The sequence below is a fragment of the Paroedura picta genome, chromosome 4 (genome assembly GCF_049243985.1).
Source record: "Paroedura picta isolate Pp20150507F chromosome 4, Ppicta_v3.0, whole genome shotgun sequence".
NCBI classification, from domain to species: Eukaryota; Metazoa; Chordata; class Lepidosauria; order Squamata; family Gekkonidae; genus Paroedura; species Paroedura picta.
The window spans coordinates 69,925,236-69,949,721 of record NC_135372.1 but is presented as its reverse complement, the minus strand read 5'-3'; the positions used below and the strand labels follow the sequence as shown (position 1 = coordinate 69,949,721).

The following is a 24,486-nucleotide window of genomic DNA, read 5'->3' as shown; positions in this document are numbered from 1 at the left end:
TATGTTTTCTGCATATATGGTTAGATATTAATTTTGTCAAGATTCACTGAGGGACAAGTCAAAATAGAGGTATGATCCTCCGTACAAAGCAGAAAGCTGGGCTCCTTTACTTTTGAAAGGTTGTTATGGGGAAAATAATGGGCTGGGAGGATGCTTACTAAGGAATGAACATTCTGTAAATTCCATTCCCTTTTGTTGGTAAAGGAGGGCCAAGATAATCTTTTCTACTGAAAAGATCTTTGGAGATCAAAGAGCTGAGCTTCAAAGATACATGTGGCATCTCATAGCCCATTCTCTCCGCCACTCAGAATCCTTGTATTGAGCCCTCACCTTGCAGGAAAAAGTACTACTTGTGTGAGGAACTGGGCTATAAGGAGGGCATTTCACAATGGATTTCCTCATTATCTAGTCCATAATCTTACTATATTTTCACCTGATGGAGGTTGTTGAGAAAATCCAAATCCAGCCCTCAAACTGGAAGTGAATGGTAGAGCAACTTCACTATCCCAAAAAGGGCTGCAGAATACACTTAAATACTGTGTTGAGAGTTCATGTACATGCAGATTTCAAATATAAGTTTCAATTTGTTTTCCGAATAGCTCAATCGATAATATTGGCAATAAAAGCCCTGGTAGAAGGTTAGCAAAAATAATTCATGGTAGAATAGCTGCCTTTCTTATTAATGTCAACCTAACTGAAACAGTACTGTTGAAAACTCAAAGGAATGGCGTATATCAGGTGATTTACTTCCAAGTAAATATTCAAGTAAAGCAGAAAGTGTCAAAGCAGGATTTAAGGCTGATGACGATTACAATGGAATCATTCAAGATTTTCTGTTCCTTGGCTCCACCATCAACCGAAAAGGAGACTGCAACCAAGAAATCAGAAGATTGAGACTGGGAAGTGCAGCCATGAAGGAGCTAGAAAAGATCCCTAAGAATAAAACTGTGTCACTGATCAAAATCAAGACAAACCATACCGCAATATTCCCCACTACTATGTATGGGTATGAAAATGGGATAATGAAGAAAGCTGGTAAGAAGAAAGTTGATTAATTTGAAATGTTGTGCTGGAAGATAATTTTATGTATCCTATGGACTGCCAGAGACAAGCAGTTTCGAGATCAAATTAAGGCTGAACTTTCCTGAGAAGCTAAAATGACTAAACTTGGATCACATTATAAGAAGACAAGAGTCAATGGAAAAGACAATAACATTAGGAAAAGTTAAAGGTAGCAGAAAAAGAAGACCTGACATGCTACAGATGGACTCAATCAAGGAAGCCACAGCCCTCAGTTTGCAAGACTTGAACAAGGCTGTTAATAATAGGACTTTGAGGTAATTAATTCATAGGGTTGCTGTAAATCAGAAGTGACAATACTTAGCACAAATATTTGGTCCTGCAAGTTACTCTTTTCCTTTTCACAGTGAAAGCTAAGATGATCAAGAGTCTACTAGAACAACCACAACTCCCTATTTGGCTGAAGATATGAAGACACCTGCCTTTCTCTACGCCCAAACTATCTATCTGACTTACAAAAATAAAGTATTAAATATGGAGAACAATTTTTTTTCCAGTTGATGTTTCTTATATTTTTTCTTTGGATCCACAGAATGATTCTTGCTGCTATATGCAAAGTGCTGATTTCTCTACTATGGTTTCTAAATTATCACTTAAATAGCATACTTACTTGGATCCCAGATGTAAGCTTTTCAACCTCACTGTGCTGTGCGGGTTTAATGATGTGATGCACAGACCTTTTACTAGCATATACTGAAGGTGTGACTGGAATGTAATTTTCATTTTTTCCAGGTCTGATGTAAGGTTTGTGCAGCAGTACTTCACGTAAAGGAACCAGGCTATAAAAACAAAGGCTTCAGTATTTTATTTCAAGAAGGTAGCAATGAAATACTATTTGGTGATACCAAAAAATTAGTTCAAACTTATGTTTTATGAAATGTATAATTATTCTCACATTATAGGATATAGGTCACTATTTCACTTTATGGCATTTAAACTATATTTATACATATAAACAATATCTTTGCATGTAATGTTGAGGGCAGTTTGGCTTAGCAGAAACATTTTTTAAAAGCCTGGAGAAATGCAACTGAATGACTACTGGAAAGCAAGTATAGGTCCCAAGAATCAATCCCAGGTTTATATTGACTATAACCCCTCAGAAACTGACTACCCTGTTTACTGAGGGAGGATGCATGTGCCGGTGGCCCCCAATGGAAGACTAAAAGGTTGCTGCACAAAGGTAGATCACTGCATCTAGTCTGTCACCTGCTAATCCAGGGACCTGCATGAGTGACTTGTGCCAGTTGGGAAAGGAAAGGAAGTACGTTTAGTGAATAAGATGAGGGAATAGGTTGCAGACTATTACATTTGTGGATGGCTGTGTTAGGCTGTGTGACTTTGAAAAAGGAAAGGGAAACATCTTCACATTAAAAAAATTTCTAGGTTGTGCTTTTGTAGAATGGATAGACATAGTATCTAAAAATACATTTTATCAAAGGAACGCAAGTTTCAGAGCAATTTCAAGGTCAATTTTAAACATGGTGGCAGAAATGTATATAGATTTCATAAAATAAAAGAGATTGAAAGTGATACTCAAAGTTCAAGGAAGACTACAATTCTCATGAAGATAGTTTGCAATAGAAGAACAAGAGTCAAGGCCATTAGCAGCTTTGGGACCAACAATGTTGGACTGGTTCAAATTAGTCCTATCAGGCTGTACTCAAAAGAATTGCCATTGGAAACCAGTTATAATCAGTGTGGGACCTAAGCTGTGGGGTCCCATAGGGTATAATCTTATCACACAATGATCTTCAGTTTTTATGTAAAGCACTTGAGCCAAATCATATGAAATTTGGGGGTTGGCTGTCATCAGTATACAGATGTTCCAGATACATATCAAGACTAGACTATTGTAATGCACTATACATGGGTCTCCCGTCAAAATCAATTTTGAAACTCTGTTCAGTAAAGCATGCTGCAACTTGGCTGTTTTCAGGAGCTAGATGGAGCATGCATATTATTTCCATACAACAGACATTCCACTAGCTGCCCATCAAGTACTAGGCTCAGGACAACTTTTGGAGACAGCTGGACCAAAGCAGATTGGTGCTGCTCGTGATGCTAGATTTCATGGTAGCATTTGATGTTGTAGACCATGAGCTGCTAGCTCACTGCCTTGTTCATGCTGGAATTTGAGAGACAAAATTACACTGACTAGTCTCCTTTCTCCAGGGTCATGGACAGAGGGTTGCAGTTGGAGAGGACCAGTTTCATTGCTGGACACTCTAATGTGGTGACCCACAGACCTTTCCCCAAAGTTATTTAACATCTTTATGCACCTTCTTCCCCAGCTGGTCCAAAGGTTTGGTCTTGAGTGTCATCAATATGAAGATAAGAGCCACCTCTACCGCCTGATGAGCAGCTGGCTGGACTCCCCCCGCCCCCCGATATCAGGAAGCTGTAGCTGACTGGTTAAAGCAAAGTCAGCTGAAGCTGAACCCTTCAAAGATATAGGTCCTAGGGCTGGGTAGGAAGGGACCAGTGGAGGAAGAACTGCCTGCTCAGCCTGGATGGTATGCAGCTTACTGCAGCACAGACTGCCAGGTATTTGGGGATGATACTTGATGCTTCCCTCTTAATGGAGGCTCAAGTCACCAATGTAGCTCAGGAGGTGTTTTTCCATCTATGCCAGGCTGGGCTACTGGCACCCTACCTGACCCCAGATCAAATGTACAAAATCAACAACTGGCTGTACATGTGCCTTTTCCGTTGTGGCCCCTACATTATGGAATGGCTTGCCTGAAGAAATCAGGAAGGCTCCCACTCTTCTGGCTTACCACAAACTATGCAAAACTGAATTATTCGGGGGGGGGCAGTTGTTACATAGGCAATAGGGTAATAGTGTTCAAAATGATTCACAAAGTTACTTGAATAAAGTATTGGGGACTGTGTTCTGTACTGTGCACAGTTGTGTGTTGTACCCTATTCTGTAATTTTGATTCGTTTAATGTGTCATGTTATGCTATGCTTTGATTTGGTGTTTAGACTTCTAGTTGGTTCTATAACCCAAATCCTATTTCATTGTTTACTGAGTGTTACATTTACTTTCTTTTATTGACTCACTCTTTATAATCCACTTGAGTCCCAGTGAGAAAGGAGAACTATAAATAACATAAATAAATACCTTGAAAACCTTATAGGTCTTTAAGATGATACTGGACTTGAATCTTATAATTCTCAGAATTAAAACTGAGAGAATAAGCATTTCATTTTAATAATGTAACATACAGTCCTTATAAAAAGATAACTATTATCTACAGAGGGCTTCTCATTTATACATACATACATACATACATACATACATACATACATACATACATACATACATGCATGCATGCATGCATGCATGCATGCATGAAATTATTTTGAAGACACTATAGAAGCATGACAATTTTAGCAAAATATGCTATACGCTGTTAATAAACTGTAATCTATATCAGTGGTCCCCAACCTGCAGGCTGCAGCCCAGTGCTGGTCCGCGGATCAATTGGTGACGGGCCGTGACCAACCCGGGAGCAGCCATTTTGTTTTTTGTTTCCTCCAAGCCTCTCCTCACCAGCTTTCAATTTTGCCTCTCTGTCTCACCATCCCCCCCCCTTCCCCACCTCATCCCAGCACCAGCCGCCGTCAAAGCTCAGTTCCTCCCAGACTCTCCTCACCAGCTTTCAATTTTGCCTCTCCATCTCACCATTACCCCCCTTCCCCACCTCGTCCCAGCAACCAGCCACTGTGAAAGCTCAGTTTCTCCCAGACTCTCCTTGCCAGCTTTCAATTTTGCCTCTCCATCTCGCCATTCCCCCCTTCCCCACCTCATCCCAGCACCGGCCGCCGTTGAAGCTCAGTTCCTCCCAGCCTCTCCTCACCAGCTTTCTATTTTGCCTCTCCGTCTCACCATTTCCCCCCTTCACCACCTCGTCCCAGCACTGGCTGCCGTCAAAGCTCAGTTCCTCCGAGCCTCTCCCTCCCCACCTTTCAATTTTGCCTCTCAGTCTCTCGCGATCCGTGCCCCAGCTGCCCCGCCTCCCAGAGCTCAAGCGCAGCCCCATGACAAGCTGCCGCCCGGACACTTTCTTTCTTTCTTTCTTTAGCTGGAAGGCAGCACATGGAAAGGGAGACAAGCAACGCTAGCTGAGGCTGCAGGCGACGGGAGGCTCCAGGCAAGGCTTTGAGTGTGGAGAGAGGCTTCCAGCCAGATTGGTGAGCGACCGAGGTGGGGTTTGTTTCCACTAAGGACAACCAATGGCACAGATTTAAGGCCTCTACAGAGGAGCAAGGAGAGCAGAAGGTTAATGTTCTTTGCAGGAAGCCTTATCTCTCTTGCTCTACTTTCTAAATATTATTTCCTGAAATTAAAATGGCTTGTCATCCTTAGCTAGAGGCTGCTCCTGCTGCTGGGAATCCAGCAGCAGTCTGTATCGCTGCCAGTATACACTCCACTGCTCCCAGCAAGTAACCAAGACCAAGGGGGGAAGGGAGGAATGGGGGGCATACCTTGCAATGGCTACTGGGAGTGGGACCTGCTAACACCAGTGTGACTATTTCACATTTATGTGCCCTTTCTAGTTCAGAAAGCCTCATTCTCATTGAACCAGATGTAGCTGTATGAAGGGGTGGTGATTGATGTTGTTAAAAGAGTCCAAGTCTGGGTAATTTGGCTTCCCATTTGCCCATGAAAATCCAATGTAAAATGATCAGGTATTCCTAACTGAGCACATTTCTCAATGTTCTGCCTCAGCAGGACCTGAGCAAAAACAAAAAAATAAAATTGTGCCTTTGCTTTAAAAAATAATCTCTAAGCAGCATGGTGGTATTTATAATTTTCCAGATACCAGCTGCTGGAGATTGCAAATGACGGCGGCCTTAAAAGTATGTTTGAGACAACAACTCTGCCGGTATTCTGGATTAAAGTCATGGCAGAATACCCTGAGATTGCCACCACAGCACTGAAAACCCTGTTGCCATTTCCAACATCCTATCTGTGTGAAGCGGGGTTTTCTGCAATGACAGCAACCAAAACAAAACAACGGAGTAGACTGGACATAAGCAACACACTTCGGGTGTCACTGTCTCCCATCACTCCCAGATGCGACTGTCTTGTTGGAAAGAAACAACCTCAGGGTTCCCATTGATTTGTTGTTGTTGTGAGTTAAAATGTTCATGAAAATAAAATGTTCTTTATATTTGTTTTTGTGGCATATCTATCTTATTTTGAAGGGATGTTTAAACGTTACCATAGCAACCAGTGAGCATTAGAGTAGTGGTCGAGAGGAGAGGAATAGACTACCCACCCCACCGAGCCTCAGTAAAATTGTCAAGCATTGACCGGTCCCCGGTGAAAAAAAGGTTGGGGACCACTGATCTATATAACCACAAAGGACAAAACATATGTAATTTAAATATCCTGAGCTGCTACTAGTTTAAGAGAATATAATAACTATGATTTGTTCGGATTTAGGGTTTGTCTCCTGTCAGGGCTTTGTAACTTCTTCCTAACATTTCTTTTCTATAATAAGAAACCAATGTATAAAATATAAAACACCCAAGAACACACAGGAGATGAGGAAGACCTAACATGAGATGGACTGACTCAGTCAAGAAAGCCATGGCCATCAGTTTATAAGACCTCAGCAAGGCTATTAGAGATATATTTTGGAGGACCTTAAATGCTTTCTGTAAGTTTGAAGAAACTGAATGGCACTTAACACAATATCATTTTGAAATGGTGTTTAAACATTTTCCATGCAGTACAAACGGTAGTGTTTGTACAAGATGTTTATGTTAATCACTTACATTAAGACTTGTAAATCAGGGGCCATTAAAATTTTGTGATCAAAGATATATTTTTTAAAGTTACCAAGTAACAACAAAGAAAAATAATTCCATTAAAAATAATTCCAGAATATAATGCTGCACTTCACTTGACTTGTTAATCAGGGACCATTTTAATTTGTGATTAAAATTTTATTTAATTCATATAGGAAGTAAAAGCTGCAGCTCTGTATTCTGGAATTCATTTCCATACTTGGAAGTGTTTATCTTTGCATCTCTGTCATTTTAATAAATGTGGCATATGTGATATCATTAGTGAATGGACTTTTGAGGTCAAAAGAATTACTGTAGCACAGTTGATAAGAAACTGAACTGCAAATCAAGTCCCCAGTTTAAAATTTTGCCTCTGACACAAGCTCATTAAATGGTCTTAGGTAAGCCATAGTCTTGTAGCCTCAGTCCCTGCATCCACATGGAAACAATAATAATCTTTAACCACTCCTGTGGTCAAATAAAAGGGTAAGGCCACCTGGGGCGGGCCCTGTCCAGGATAAATACTCAGAGGGCCCAAACAGGAGCCGCAAAGCGGCTCCTGATTGGGCCCTCCGAGTGTCCATCCAGGGCCAAGCAGCCAATGGGGAGGCACGCAAAGCGCCTTCCTATTGGCCCCTCACCAGGACAGACCAAAATTCCATTCACCCAAACCAGTCTGGCTGCCAGTCTGCTCCTGACCACCGAAGGGAGAGGAGGTCAGTAGGGCTGCCAAGGGGGATGAGAACCGAGGCTTGGACAGGCTGTCCTAACTGTCATGTCCAACTGCAAATTGCCTCAGAACCCTGACAGAGCTAGCAGGAGGCTGCAGAGTGCTCCCCCTCCCCCCTTCAGGCCTGCTGCGAAGGAGCCTCTGACAGGCCCTGACTGATGGGAGGGAGGCCTTTCCAAGAGCAATGCAGGGGAGTCTGAGGGCCTTCCTTTTGAGGGGGGGGACTTTCCCCTTCTGCCAAACAGTTGGCTGACAGGGAGGCCACAGAAAAGCCCCTTCTCACTTAAAATACTGCTCTGGCCAGGGGTTAGACACAGCCAAGCCATGTGTCTTTCTTCTTTGCAACTCTCTGCAGGTTTGAGGCCACTGCACAGCATTATTCTGCAGAGGAAACTGGCTCTTTTGTCTCCTGTTTCATCTGCACAACAACCCTGTGCAGTAGGCCTCAACATTCAACCCCATGCCCTTACAGACTGGACAACTCCTCCCCTTCCTCTTCCCACTGCCAAGCTCTAGCACCCGTTGTTTTCTTGGAGACAACGGGCTTTGCCCCTAGTGAGATAATAATACATCTAAGACTCTTGCAAGGATTGAGATAATGTGAGGAACTCTGAACACTCTAAAATGCAGTACAAAAAAATCATTATTGTTAATGTTCTATTTCTCAAACTAACAGTGCAATCCTAAACATAATAACTTTCACTGACTCCAATCGACAGAAGGGTGTATCTCATTTTCAAATTGCACTATAAATTCTTACTTAGTTGATACAGATTAAAAGAACTGGGAAACGATGTTTGAATTTATCCTGATGGATGCCAAGATGCACAACAAAATCCATTTAAAATCCTTTTACCTCTATTTAATCTTAGTCCTACACCAAGGCTCATGAGTGATAACACTTCTTTACAAAGTAAAACCTTTTCTTGAAAGGTTCCGATAATCTAACAACTAAGCATCCTTTTGGTAGTCCTTTGCCACCAATGTCCACAGACAAAAATGTATCTGCTATCTTTAACCGCTCCTGCGGTTAAATAAAATGGTAAGGCCACCTGGGGAGAAGTTAGGGCGGGCCGTGTCCAGGATAAAAACTCAGAAGGCCCAATCAGGAGCCCCAAAGCGGCTCCTGATTGGGCCCTCCAAGTGTCCATCCAGGGCCAAGGAGCCAATGGGGAGGCACGCGAAGCGCCTTCCTATTGGCCCCTCACCAGGACAGACCAAAATTCCATTCACCAAGCCCAGTCTGGTTGCCAGTCTGCTCCTGACCACCAAAGGGAGAGGAGGTCAGTAGGGCTGCCAAGGGGATGAGAACAGAGGCTTGGACAGGCTACATTAGCCCTTTTTGCCCCAAAGGCTGCCCTAACTGTCATGTTCAAATGCAACTTGCCTCAGAACCCTGACAGAGCTGGCAGGAGGCTGCAGAGTGCTCCCCCTCCCCCCTTCAGGCCTGCTGCGAAGGAGCCTCTGACAGGCCCTGACTGAGGGAAGGAGGCCTTTCCAAGAGCAATGCAGGGGAGCCTGAGGGCCTTCCTTTTGAGGGGGGGGACTTTCCCCTTCTGCCAAACAGTTGCCTGACAGGGAGGCCACAGAAAAGCCCCTTCTCACTTAAAATACTGCTCTGGCCGGGGGTTAGACACAGCCAAGCCATGTGTCTTTCTTCTTTGCAACTCTCTGCAGGCTTGAGGCCACTGCACAGCGTTATTCTGCAGAGGAAACTGGCTCTTTTGTCTCCTGTTTCATCTGCACAACAACCCTGTGCAGTAGGCCTCAACATTCAACCCCATGCCCTTACAGACTGGACAACTCCTCCCCTTCCTCTTCCCACTGTCAAGCTCTAGCGCCCGTTGTATTCTTGGAGACAACGGGCTTTGCCCCTAGTTAGTTCATAAGAGAGAAGCTTCTTATGAAAAATTATCAAACTTTTAAAGTATGAATGAATTTGATACAGCATAATGCCAGTCATTCTTAGATAACATAAATACAATCTATGTAATATAAAACATTTTTAAAACTATTTAAATTCCTGATCCTCTGTCAGATAAAGCAGAGGGGAAAATCATTACAGAAGGTAGCATTCATTTGCTTTATATATATATATATAATTTCCATAGTCTAATGGCTGCTGAGCAAAATTTAGCTATCTGTTTACATACAGTGCTATTCCCTTCCCATAAGAGAAACTTTATTGGGGGGGGGGGCGGTCAGAAATGCCAGATGCCTCCTTGAACAATAGCGATACAATTTTAGAGTGGAGTGATACATAAAATGAGCATTTAAAAAAGACACGCTCCAGTGACTCCAACTCCCCCTGCCTGCACGAGCATAACCTCAGTTTTGGGGATTTTCCTGAAGCGCCCCTCCATAATCACAGATGGTAGGACATCACCCCTTGCTAGCATGAAAACCCTCCATTGGTTTTTACTTTCCAGATGAAATATTCTGCAGGGGCTTGAATAAATCTAGAACTGAGGGGGGGGGCATGGAAAGTTTGGCGAACTCAAGAAGTTGTCTTACTGAGCCAATTTAAACTTGTAAGGTTAAGGATATTGGGTTGCCTCCTATGTCTGTATTCTGCCACTGCAAGAAGCCTTCTGCTACCAGGTAGATTGATGCTCTACTGATGCAAGAGGCAGGAAGAGCAATTGTTACCTCTTCATTCTCTTTGGCCCATTATGCACGGCCGCCGAAACGGCGATTTCGGGTCACATGGAAAACGCGGAGGGGGAAGACGTGAAGCACACCAGTTATGCACGGGATGGGGCACGACGGCGGCAAAACCAAGAGTAACTGATTATGCACGCGGTGATCCCGGCGCCACTTCTGGTTGCGCCCCGGTCACCCGGAAGCTCCGCTTTCTTCCGCGTTTCGCTAACGCAGCTTTTTCGGCGGCATGCACCGAAGCTGGGCCGATTGCAGCCGGCTCCATGTGTTATCGGTGATTTTAGTCGCCACCATTCCACCCCGAATGTGCATTATTCCCCCCATGCAGCTGAAAGTTTTGTGTAGCTTTTAATCAATGCAGGTTCCCTATAACCACCATTGCCCACCCTTGTAAAGTTTTCAGTAGTGCACAGATTGTCTGTAGGTGTAAAACATGGTGCCAAGTTCTAATGAAAATGTGACTTCAGTGCCAGAATTATCTGTAATTCTTCATCAGAAGAATAGCTTTGAGTGTTTTTCAACATTTTTGCCAAACAGTAGAATGTATCAAAATAATGATGACAGTCAGTGTAGGCTTGTTTTAAGCAACAAAGTGTTACTCCACAACAAAGGAGCAATACTATGTGGATTAAAGTCTCTAAAGAAGAAACCTCAAGGAACTTTCTTCAACTTGCTCTATGGGGGACTACCCTTATCTCTGATCCAGAAACTACAGTTGGTCCAGAATGCAGTCTGCTGCTCTTTAACCACTTTACTATACTGGATCCCAAGACTGAGCAGTGAGTGGGGAGTACCAAAACCCAGGAAGGTCACAGTATAGGTGTATGTGCTAGTGCCTGTTGCATTCCTGGGTGCAATGGGCTTTGCCTCTAGTCAATTTATATCCTTCACCTGCTTCCGACATACAGTCCTCACGTGTTCTGCAGTGGAGAAGAAAATGCAGGAATATGTCACTGCAGAACACGTTTCTTGATGACATCTTCATTACTCACTGAATTACCAAAAGAGGTGCACTTGAACTGCTCAAAAGTGCTATATGCAGCTTCTGAGCCACTTGGACTGCCCCTGAATCACAAATGACTAGTCAACTCAATGAGATCCACTGATCTAAACTGACAACCTTTCTATTACTACTCAGCACAAGATGCTGAAATGGACAGAAAGTGTTTTGACAGATGTGGTATGCTTGCTTGCTGAATGCTTCACAGAGCACCATCTGTGTGCAAATAATACAAAGGCACAAGTCAGTGCTTTTCTTCTTAGAAATTATGGCGCTAAGCATGAATTTTACATTATTTGGTATGGGGTATATTTCACCTAGTACATGAATTCAGAATACCTTAGAGAATATACCTTTCTTCAGATATCACAGTGAAAGATCAAAGCAAATTTTTATATCCGTAACATTTCAGTGAGTCATTCTTTACTGGATGACCTAACGTATAATTAATGCAATAGTCCATTTGTGTTTTTGTATACAAGGTGTTTCCCACCTTAAATACAAATAAAATCCAATGCACCAGTTTCTAGTAACGCTCTACAGAGGCTGTGGCATGTCTTACTGGAGAGTGTTTAACAATATTACTGGAAATGGAAATTCAAGGTGCGTGTTTTAACATATGGATATATGCAGACCCAAACCTGATCATGGTAAAAGCTTGTCTTCAAGATTCTTAAGTTAGAATTTTACTTCTTGTCTCTGATCATACTCATGAACAATCAAAAATACTATCAAAGAAGCTACACTAAGCACTACAGTTGCCTCAATTTCTTAAGCTCATGTTAACGGGAGGCAAGTAGAACCATACACGTACTAAGTCGTATGTTAACCAAGAACCTGTAAGGTGACTAAGCCACTAAAACCAATTTGAATCTCATTTGAGCAGATACATTAGCAGATGTAATACATCATATCATAATGAACCCGTGGACTCAAATTTCCATCGTTTGGCCACCTTCCTCCCCATACACATAAGATTTGGTGAAATTCAGCTATTTTGAGACTGAATGCTCTTTACATTCTCAGTTCTCAATAAGTATATGGATATTTATCATTCACTACACTCTGCCCATTTCAGTAACCTTTGGAAGCCCTGCTTTTGGTGCTCCAGACATATTAGGTTAGGAGTGGCAACAGACAAAGATACTTCTCAGCCATGGCACCAAAACTTTGGAACTCCCTCCCCAGGTAGATTCATCTTCACTGACTTCAATTAGTTTAGTAGGGCGTAAGGCCATTTAGGATTCCTAACAATACGTGGTAATCCTCTACATCGTTGTCACTGAGAATACATTTCTGAAGAATCTCGTCTCTGTCTAACAAGCCAAGCTTCAGTGCTGGCACATATTGCTCCCCAGGGGACATTTCTAAGGAAATACAAAGTCATCTCAATCATAGGCCTAGGTATGTCATGACAATATCTTCATTCCCTTAATTGCAACAGTTGTAAGAACCATTCAACACCAGAGTTGGTCTCTATCATGCTAGGGTGGGACATCTCTTATCAGTAACTATTGTTTCTCATTGCATCAGAAAAATTCATAATTTGTGAATGGTTTTAAATATATTTTTAGGAAAGTTTGTAGATAGATGGTTTTAATGGTTAGCCACACTGAGACCATAGTCAGAAAAGGGCAGCCAAAAATCAAATAAATAAATAATTTTTTCATGCTGTTTTCAGAAAAATTTAGAGTTATTAGGTCATAAAACTGAGAAGCAAAACTAAGGATATTACTTGGAATTAATGTCAGCACAATAAAGATGCTTATCATTTAGTCTCCACAATTTTGTGCATGACTATTTTTCATACTAGTGCTTCACTTCCTTGTGATACTTTTAATTTTTTTTCTGAAAAGATATATTTATACTGGGCATTAATCTGTTAACTAAAATAGATTTTAGATTTCAGTTTGCAGCTATTTCAAACTTCCAGCAGTTCTAATAGGTGCTGAGGGCATAATTTCAGGTAAGATTACAACATATCAAACTAAAAAAAAGTCTGTGAAAACACGTTGAGAATTACCTCAGCTTGCTTGCTCTAAACATAAGGTAGAAACCCTTTATATTCTTATTGTGCAGTATTCTTTACAGTATTTTGTAATAATTTAAGGACATTTTCCAAGATTTCAACAATATCGTTCTTAAATACTTTGCCCTTTTTGTGTGTAGTAGGGAAGCACTGAATGAATATGGCTGTGGATGAACAGGCACTTATTTCCTATCTTTATGTACACTAAAACATTCTTGCAAAAAGCATAAACAATTTTCATGTACTTTAGGCCAACAACTGCTTGGAATGGATTATTGGACCAACACTGTGCCAATTTAATTGTCATACCTTGCACCAACATACTGATACTACTTGATGTTGCAGCTGCTGCAAATTTTCAGGACAAGGCTAGCAGCAGAATACAATGGTATAACCCAATACACAGGTACATTAGGTATGATCCAGAACTATTAAATAATTTGCCACAAATATTAATGGAGTGTGGATTAAACAAAACATTGTTCCTATAACACAGAAATAGCCTATAATAAATTACATATTCAATGGATCAATAAATCATTAGCTGTACACTTTAGTTAACAACTATTCTGCTATAATCTTGCTGACTAATTGTCCCTCACTAAATTTTCTAAATACAAAACAACACTAACAAAACATTCATTTTCAGAAGGCAAGTCTTGCTGCATTACAGACATTTTATAAGCATATTATAAGGAGTTTTATAAGGCAATTTAAATTGGGTACTCTCCTATGCACAAAAATATTTCCTGATTAAGTGAAAATTACCTACCACAATCTTTTTCTAAGTAGATGTCCTCTTATCCATTTCTGAATAATCAGGATTGGAGAATAATGAGAAAGAATGTGATTGATCTTGGAAATTATCCCTCTTACCAGTTTCATTTCTTCCTGAAAAGTAGTTTTCTACAAAAACAAATGAAAGTGTTCTTTGAACATACATTAAATCGGATTGTGCATTTAAAGTATATACTCTGGAAAATAGTTCCAATGTTTGCTTTCCAGCTTTCGCCAACATACAACAGAGCACCAAACTGAAAGCATGCTTGAACATCCAAAGTCTTCACCAACCAGTTTATTTTCCCAGCTGAAAGAGTTGACCACCCTCCCTTCCTGATGAACTATGACCATCAAGACAGTTCCAACACATCATGCACCTACAGGGTACTTACATCCAATTTTGTATTAATCCTTACTTCAGAATGGTAAAAGATAATTTTGATTTGAATGTCTTCATAAAGGGATCATACATTCCTTTACCCTCTAGTGCAGGGGTAGTCAACCTGTGGTCCTCCAGATGTTCATGGACCACAATTCCCATGAGCCCCTGCCAGCAAACGCTGGTAGGGGCTCATGGGAATTGTAGTCCATGAACATCTAGAAGACCACAGGTTGACTACCCCTGCTCTAGTGATTCCATTCAAAGTAGGTGCAAATATTGTGATTGCTAAGGGAATGCTAGCAGAAGCAACTACATTCAGTAAAATATCTATGCCTGGTAGTAGGGTTCAGCAGTTACTGCCTCAGTGACTGCAATCAAATAGCCATGTCCCACTATTGAGGCACGAAAAAAAACAAAAATGAAGAAATTCACAAAACAAATGCTCTCACAGAAAGAACGACTAAATGTCACAGTAAATATGGCAAATTTGCCAAAGAAATACTGTTATCAGGAAGATCACAAAGAACAATTAGTCTTCCTTGTGACTTGGCACTTTCCCTGCAATGACCTGTAAGTTTCAAACTAGTCCTCTCCCATCTTGTGCAACAATAATAATAAGGCATAAATAGGAAAATGTATAGAGATTTTAAATGATAGCTTTTTTTCAGACTCCACTTTCAAGGGGTCTTTCCAGACACAATGTATGGTGATGGTTAACAAAATGATGTTATCTACATTCCAATTCATAATCATTAGAGCTGACAATCCTAGGCAGAGTCTGCACTTACTTTGTTTATTCCATTGTCAATCCTGTTGAATTCAGATCGATTTGAACTCGAGTCTTCCTCTCCCCCCCCTCCCCATTGAAACAGGAATGTGTTCTGCACATGGTTAGGGAGGCTCAGAAGAGGGGGGGAGGCAAATAGAGACTCTTTGTTTTCTTGAAGGGGGGGAGAGGATCCAAGAAGTCAGAGGAGGGAGGAAAAAATCCTTTCTTTTCTTGAAGGGGGGGGGAGAGGATCGAAGAAGGCAGAAAAAAAACCCAAGACCGACAGAAGTTGAGAGAAATTAGGGGCTTCTCCTTTAAGGCAAGTTTGTCACATGACCATCTGTGGCCAGTCATGGGTTCTCTACCACGGAGGAGAGCCCAGATTCAAAACAATGCGATTTTAAAATATATTGAGGATTAAAAGCACTCTAAGATATCGCACAATAAAGGTAGGGTCACTCCGGATCAATCCTTGCTGCAGAAGGAAAATTTAAATCGCCCTAAATCAAAACGGAAATCGCATTCTGTGTAGAGGGCAAGGACTGAATCGACCTGGGGTTGGAATAAAAGCTCCATGCAGTTTACACCCTATAATCTGGAAGAAATAAAAACATATCCTATAAATGGAATCTGGCTTGACAAGGCTACTTAAAGATACCACTGATGCACCTTAATTTTAGTGGCAGCAGAGTCCATTTAAATTCTGTCAGATTTAGTCCTAATTGTTATTCATACCTTTTATATCTTATTATCCTATATATATATGGCTTGTGAGGAGCAACTTCCTGGTCTTTAAAGTGTATGTTTATTGAAACTGAGCTGGGAAATACATTCTAACTAGGAGCTAAGATGTGTCAAGATGTGTCTTCTCATAGAAAATATTTAAACTTTAGTTTTCAAGACTACCTCACCTATTATAGAAATGTCAATCATTTCGAGTGCAGCAAAGTAATTTAGTTTTCTGTAAATATTGATAGTTCCAGGATATTATATTACTAGTATCACAGGACAATAGAAAAGTTTTTATAGTAAAACAACTATATACCTATCGTATTTTCCTTTACACTATTTGTTATAATCATTTTCTGATAAAACCTAGAGCCAAAATGCATTTGTTTAATTTGCTATGAAATATAATATTCAGTTTCATTTTGTAGCTAAACACGATAGCCTATGCTCATTTTGTACTCAGGTATGAGTTCCCCAAGTATGAAACACATTCAGTAGGTCAAAAATTTATTTGATCCCTAAAGTCATGAAAGGGTGAGGGCAAACAGCGAAGCACTGAGCATTATCAATCTAAGTACATTTCATGTACATACAAAGTGGTCACGGAAGACAATACTGTTAATTATATGTCACTGTACTAAAGAAACAGCCAAATAAACAATAACATGCAGTATAATCTCCAGCTATATGTCTCCAATTATTTAAATATTCTACATGTTATTCAAAGCATTTAATAATTTGGCGGATGGTTGGTAAGAAATAATGGAATTATGGGCTATATACATTAATTACTTGGCACAACCCGGAGCAAAAGAGGTTCCCATTCTGTGAGGAAAACATTTGAAGTGATTTCACAAAATGCAAGATGTTTCCCGTCACAGAAGAGAGAACAACTCTAAATGTGCAACTATATTCTTAAAATCAACACTAATGGCTGAGATTAGCATTTTTTTTTATTTTAAGGTTTAATGTTCCTATACAGTTAAGCTGAATAAAACTAGATTTTTGAGTTTTGTTACCTTTCCAGGAAGAGGGCAGATATCAACAAAAAAATTAAGTGTAAACGGTCTGTATTTTTCAGGGAGTCGCCAGGATTCTATTATTTCCTCATCAGAAATCACATAGTAGTCCAATGATTTGAGTGAAATAATGGTGTTAACAACAATGTGCCTATAAGCTATTTTTAAGCTTAGAGGAGTATTGAACAAGGTGAGGGCAATCAGTTTAGGGCAGAAAGATAATGAATGCACATTTTCAAGGTTTGAAATCGTATTATCATGAAGATACAGAATATTTAGATTTTTCATGTTCCCCCAAAATACAGGGCCTGGAAGGTTTTCCATCTGAAATACAATGAAGAACACAATTTGAGCAGTGGAAAGGTAATATGAAAGTATTTGTATTGTTAAACATACAATGTAATTAACCACTCAACAAGTTTAAAGCTAAAACTAGTTCAAAACTGAAGCTAAGATTGTCCTCTTAACAAAAAAAGGGGAGAAACCTATGTTAAATTGTGTTTTTATCACAGCTCCCATCAATTAAGGTCAGCTACAGAACAATCCATTGTGTGCCTCTGCCTTTGCATTCACCTTCTAAGAAGAGAGAAGGATACAGGATACAGAATATTCTACTACTATGCGTTAAAGCCCGCTCATAAGAGCAGGCTTTGAAAGGGGGGGCCGCAGTAGCGGCCCCTGGCCCTCCCACATGGGGACCCCCACCCCCCTCCCCGTTGACTCCTTGGCTTCCCTGCGGGCCTTGGAGCAGGCCTGCCGTGTCCCCGACACAGCTGGCCCGCTTCCAGGCCCACATGGAAGCCTCCCCCACCAGCCCCCCTCAGAGCAGGCCCGTCATGTCATTGATGCGGCGGGCCTGCCCCAAGGCCTGCAGGAAATCCTCCCCCGCCCACTCCCTCCTCACCAACTCCGCAGCTTCCCTGCAGGCCTGCTCCGAGGCCCGCAGGGAGGCAGTCGGGTAATGGGCCAATCGGAGGGCGCTTCGCGCCTTCTGATTGGCCCCTCTGTTGTCAGTCCAGGGCCTAGGGGCCAATCAGAAGGCGCACACTGAGCACCTTCTGATTGACCCGTTTTGTATCCCGGACTCGGCCCTTAGCAAATTATTTATACCGCTCCCCGAGCAGTTTACAGATAGCACCCAAATGTCAGAACTGTTTGCAAAGGCTATGTGTCTGGCACCCACTTGAAAGCTTTCATTGCCAGGGAAACTTTTCTTAATTCCTAAGTTTTTGTGGAGTTCCATGCACCTTTGACAATAAAACTACCTCCCGTTCTTGCCTTTAAATTCTTTTACTGCTTCCATGGATCTTTTAAAGTATTTTAATGCTATCGGTTGCTACTAGTTTGAATTGTCTTTATTTAATGCTAGTCTTCATAAGCAGTATGGCCACAAAAATTATATATTTACTACTCTATTCCTTAACATGTCCAAGAATTCAAAAGAAGTCGCAGTCCTAGTAGCAATTAGTGAGATTTAAAAATATATATATTATTTTTAGGATTTGTTATCATCATTTGAAAACTCAGACCTGAGGCAGAGGGATTGTACTGTATGAAAATCCGGTTTCCCTCTTTAAGGACCCTCAGAATGACACCCCTTTCCAGTGTGTGGGGCCCGTCTGCTCCCAGTCTGGCTGCTTTTGCTGCAAGTGTGCTCTGTCAGGGCCCCCCAAATCCTTAAACTGGCTCTGGTGCTCCATCCCTCACAAATCCTTCAACCCCTCCCGACAGTGCCCTCTTGGTCAAAGAAGCAGCAGGCTCGCCAGCCTGGACCTGGGATGCACTCTCCATTTAAGGAGGGTTATTGCAAGTACTCATGTCTTTAGTGAAAATCAACTCTAAATCAACAAAGACTTGTATCTTATAGGCTGAGAAGAGCTCACTGCATGGAAGATTTCTATTTCCCATTTCTAAAAACCTATCGGTATACTTAAAATGGCTATACATTAGTGAACCAATATTTCCTAATTCTGAAAGCTAGCCAAGAAATTTACAAAGGATATAAGCCAAAATAACTAAAATGCAATCACACTGATCTGTAAGACCTTACAGACTTTATTTGGCACTTCAGGTCATGATCTAATTCAGTTCAAAGGTCTAATATCTGAGTAATATTAGTATAAGTATATATTGGAATTTTGAAATTTGAAGTAGTCTTATCACAAAAATAATGTCACATTAAGTCTTACTCATGCAGGAAAGTTTATACTTAATTTTTGCTCTAAAGCTAACATCCTTAGTCTAAAATTCTACATGCAATATGATATATTAAAGGGATTCCATTTTCATTTTCTCACTCAAGCACATGCACTCCCACCACCCCAACACACACACACACACACACACACAAATTCTGGTTTTGTTACAAGCAAAAATATTAAATCATGGCAACTCTTGCAGTTTAAAGAGCATAGGTTAAGCTTGGATCAGTACTCTACAGCAGTGGTCCCCAACCTTTCTGAGGCTGGGGACCGGCAGGGCATCGGGGCCGCACCCACGCGGACCGCGCCCGCCACGCCCGCACAGGCCATGCCCGCGCATCGAGCCGCGCCCACGCATCGAGCCGCGCCCGTGGCCCGCACCTGCGCATCAGGCCACGCCCATGCATCGGGCCGCGCCCGCACAAGCGATGCGCGGCCCGGCCCTGATTCCCTCTCCCCGCCCTCCCTCAGTAAGAAGCTTCCCGAGCCGCAAGCTTGCATCCTGGGAAGTTTTTTACTGCAGGGGGGGGCGGGGAGAGGGAGCCGCGGCCCGGCGCCATGGCCTTCGCGGCCCGGCACCGGGCCGCGGCCCGCAGGTTGGGGACCACTGCTCTACAGACATAAAAACATAAATCAGTTTATTTTATTGACTCATTCTTTTATGTGTATCTCTTAAAATTGCTTCTGCCAAACAGTTGGTTGACAGGGAGGCCACAGAAAAGCCCCTTTTCACTTAAAATACTGCTCTGGCCAGGGGTTAGACACAGCCAAGCCATGTGTCTTTCCTCTTTGCAATTCTCTGCAGGTTTGAGGCCACTGCACAGCATTATTCTGCAGAGGAAACTGGCTCTTTTGTCTCCTGTTTCATCTGCACAACCACCCTGTGCATTAGGCCTCAACATTCAACCCCATGCCCTTACAGACTGGACAACTCCTCCCCTTCCTCTTCCCACTGCCAAGCTCTAGCACCCGTTGTATTCTTGTTGCTCACCTGATTGCTATGCAGATCCAGCTTAATTAAATGAGTACAAAATTCAAGTGCATCAATATTTGAGAGGAAATTACCAGACAAGATGCATATTTTAAGTGACCCACAGTATTGCAGATATCCTACGTTCTTTAAATACTGTGCAGATAACTGAACCATAACAATATCTTCCACATTCTTTAATTCATGGTGATCAGCTGTTTGTCCACATTCAAATAGCATATTTTTAGAAACAGAGACAAGGTATTCTTCATAGTTCTCCTCCATGGCTGTTATCTCTTTTAGGGTTTATCCATGAGAGATCTAAAGGAGGAAAGAGATTACACAGTATATCAATTTATTCAACTTTTCAAAAGAAAAACTTAAGATGCCCTGAGTAAGTATCTGACTGTTTAGTACAACACTCCGCTTGCTAGATAAAAGACAATCTAACCACAAAAATGAAGACAGGGAGAAAGTTGAAACTCTTAACAGCGCTCTTCTATTTTTACATGTTATCAAAACATTAAGATACCAACAAAACATTATCAAAACATTAAGATGCCAACAAAAACTGAAAAAAATAATGGAAACTATTATAGCTTACATATAATCCGGAATGCATGCGCACACAAACACACAAACACACACACACAAAGTATGTAATGTTTTTGTCCTTTTTCGCTGTCCTGCCTACTCCCACCTACCTCCAGTCACTTTTCTCTGATTTGAATGTGGTCTTCAACAAACCACTCATTCACCTGCCTCCCACATTGAAGAGTTTTTTTTTTAAAGGCGCTGAAATATCAATGCACCATTGTAATGATAGGTACAGAAGATTCTCTCATTACCAGCTTTCATTTATATTCAGTCTCTATTCCAGGCTTTCTCAACCAGGCTTTCATGAAATCCTGGGGTTTCTTGACGGCCCTGGAAGGTTTCCCAAGTGGGTGAGAGTGACCTTGTGCAATGCCAGGTCGATCAACAAGAACTCCACCTTGCAAGACTATTTCGCAGGGCAGGGGGTAGACTTAGCGTGCATGACTGAGACCTGATTATGAGAGAGCAAGACAGTCACCCTGAAAGATCTGTCCACACCTGGCGATACTGGGAGGCTTTCTCCTATAGGGCTCTCCCGGTGCCATCAATCTTGAGTGTGTTGCCATAGAATGGGGACCGGTGGAGAACGTAGCCATCTGGCTGGCTCCACTAGGTGCCTTGTTGAGCCTACTGGAGGCAGTGATGGCCTGGACGCTGCAGTATCTAAGACTTATAGTCTTGTAGGACTTCAAACAACTATGCTGATTCACCATCCTCTGGATTTGGTTCAGACCACGTGTCAGCCATGGTGACATTAGGACTCTCCCAATTTGTTACTGGCCCCACCTGTCAGCTTCCACCGTACTCTCCTCTTCCATTTTATCCCCACATGAGGATAAAAGTGGGACATACATATCTGAAGAAACAACCATCATGAAATTGAATAGCTAAAGATTAACACTACTGTCCCTTAACCAATAGCCCTAAATAACTTTGCTTCAGCAAAATCTCTTAAGCCAGTGGACAGTTGTCATTAAAAAGAACATGCATTTTTTCTTCCACCTTTAGTGAAAGGCCATTTCCGCACCAAGGAAAATGTTCCTGGACAGCCTTCTCATGATGGCAGCACACAGAGCCCCCTCCACATGACGTCACCATTATTCCAAGGCTGTCCAGCAGCCGGGTCGCAATTTGGCCATTTTTAACTCACGATTTCAGGAATAGAGAAAACTGGATTTAACACCCTAAATTGCATGAACCACCTGAGCACCTTGTTTTAAAGCCAACCATTTACACAAAAAGTCTTTTTGGGCTTCAGTTACCTGTTCAGCCTTCTAACAACTGAGGCAGGCAAAAACAGCCCCGTTTGTGTTTTCTGGAGGTGAGAAATGAGCTGGGAAAGAGGTGGGGTGGTTGATATGGCAGCCTTCTCCTGATCATACAGGGGTCCGAGCACCTTGTTTTAAAGCCAACCATTAGCACAAGAAATCTTACACATTGAACAAAAAATTTTTTGGTCTTAAACGTGCCACTGGACTCAGCCTTTGTTCTTATGCTTCAGACCAACACAGCTACCTACCTGAATCTATCTTCAAGGTTACCATTTATTTGGGTTGAATAAATGTTGAAATTAAAGATTAATGGATATATGTATCCTTAATTGTAGAACACTGAATAATTAACTGAGACCCTACCATTACACTCCATCCATCTCCTTTCGAGCATGAAGGCATCTTTACAATACCTTCTTCATTGAACTGGGGTGGCTGGCTGTGTAGATTTATCTCCCCTGTTCTCTGCCCACAGAAATACACTACATTTCACTATTTATCACATTACATTACAATCTACTATTCAATTCTATTATTTCAAATAAGAAATTAAAATAAAGATGACATATGGCTCTTCTGAGGGATTGTTAGGAAAGCAGATATAACGGCTGAATGAAGGTAGCCTATTTAGTGACACAAGAAATCAATATCCCTGTTGAGTCCTACGAATTCTGTTGTTATGAGTGTTGTAATAACTTTCAACTCAGCAATTTCCCTTTCCAGTCTGTTCATGATGTTCCTTTGTAATAAACAACTACTTTGAGATCATTCATTGAATGTCCAGGAAGGTTGAAGTGTTCTACAGGTTTCTCAGTCTTGTGATTCTTGATATTTGTCCCCTCTTATCCTTTGTCAGAGGTTTTAACCTGTTTGCCCTATGTAAAGAATGGAAGGGATTGTTACCATTTAATGGCATACACAATGTTAGAATATGAGCATGTGACTAAACTTGAGATGGTGTAGTTGATGTTGTTAGGTCCAGCAATTGTGTTGTCTGGGTGTATATGGCAGCAAAGTTTACTGCAAGCTCTGGTACCAGTGTCCATGTTCAACTTGGATATTATTGTGGATGAGTTGTTTAAGATTAGAGGGCTGCCTATGAGCAAGAAAAGGTCACTCCAATACTTGTGAAAGAGAACAGTCATTATCAAGTAGAGATTGTAAATCGCTAATAGTAGTCTGATAAGCTGTGTGTTATTTGTAAAATGGCCTATGCCTCATTATGGAACCTCATTTTTCTTATCTCTGGTAATAATATTTTAACTTGTTTCCCCAGTGCCTAAGGGTCTGATTAGATAAGTGCAGGTTGGGAAAAGGTAAACTCAGCTCACATATAATGTGTGACCTAGCACTTGCCTTAAAAATGGCGACAGGGGCATAGAGACTCCCAAGTGTGCACAGCATAATCCCCTCCCTTTCACTAGCAGAAAAGAGCTGTGGAGGGAGGACTGTTTGTCTTACTGCCAGTTCCCTCCATGGCACACATGTGGAATAGAAGAAATGAAAATGCTCCTACTGCTGTTGTATGTGCTCATGAATTGACCCCCCACACACACACGCTATTTTAAAGGTAAGTGCTGGATCAAATGTTAAAAGCCAGTTCAGGTAGGCTTTCCCCAAACCCAACTTTTAATAAGCATGGGATCTGATTGTAAGATGCATCTATTTAATTTCAACTATACAAGAAAACACTGAGAAGCAAGGAAGGGCTGTGCAATGCAGCCTTGTATCATTCCCAAACCCCATCCTGCAGCAAAGTCAGGCAAGGTAGCCCCATCCTATGCAATCATAGTCAGAGGTGTTCCTGTCTTATTCTTTGCTACAGCAAGAGCCTGGCTGGCTATGTTCTGTCCCTCATCTGAAGGGGTGCCCCATCCTCTCCTAGTTCTCATACAGTGCCCACCTACAGTGTTGGTTCAGGCTGCCAACTACTGTTTGGAAAAATCCTGGAGATTCAGGGATATAACCTGGGGGAGTGCAGGGATTTGGGGAGCGACCAGTGTATAATGCCATATTCTCCGGCCATTTTCACCAGAAGAACTGATCTCTGTAGTCTAAGGTGACCAGATTTCAACATTGGTAAAGCGGGACACCACTGACCGGCTGGGGTTTTTGATTAAAATTTGGCCTACATGGAGCAACAAAAATTTTCATAGAACGCATAGAACACAAAAAGAGTATTGTTATATGGCTAGACTAGAGGGACTGTAAGTGGCTAATTCGTCCCATATATAGTGCGTTTCTGTGTGCGTTTAGACCCGATACACCCGCCTGCATTATGTAATCTAGGGAGAAATCTCACGTGCATGAAAATACCTGCTTGGTTGACCAGACGAGGCTCGAGAAGCCAGACAGATCTTGACTTCAACTCTGTCCACCGAGCAATCCCCCCCCCCCCCCGCCCCTTCTATTAACGACTTTAGGCGTCACTCCTCTAACTGGTCCGCGGTCCTAACCTGGCGC

The 24,486-nt window shown here is 41.8% G+C and overlaps 1 protein-coding gene across 2 annotated transcripts in view; it reads right to left on the bottom strand.

Moving 5' to 3' along the window:
* Window positions 1-24,472, bottom strand: part of LRRIQ3 (leucine rich repeats and IQ motif containing 3) — a 44,728-nt gene extending 20,256 nt beyond the window's left edge. The window contains exons 1-5 of one of the 2 annotated variants that reach the window (XM_077333334.1): window positions 24,340-24,472; window positions 20,177-20,476; window positions 16,985-17,308; window positions 14,078-14,211; window positions 1,691-1,859 (exon numbers count right to left, since the gene is read on the bottom strand). In XM_077333334.1, coding sequence (XP_077189449.1) covers window positions 1,691-1,859; window positions 14,078-14,211; window positions 16,985-17,308; window positions 20,177-20,440 — 891 coding nt within the window. In that variant the 5' untranslated portion in view covers window positions 20,441-20,476; window positions 24,340-24,472. Of the gene's footprint in view, window positions 1-1,690; window positions 1,860-14,077; window positions 14,212-16,984; window positions 17,309-20,176; window positions 20,477-24,339 lie in introns of those variants that run through there. The other variant, XM_077333335.1, reaches the window with a different exon arrangement.
* Window positions 24,473-24,486: the final 14 nt, after the last annotated feature.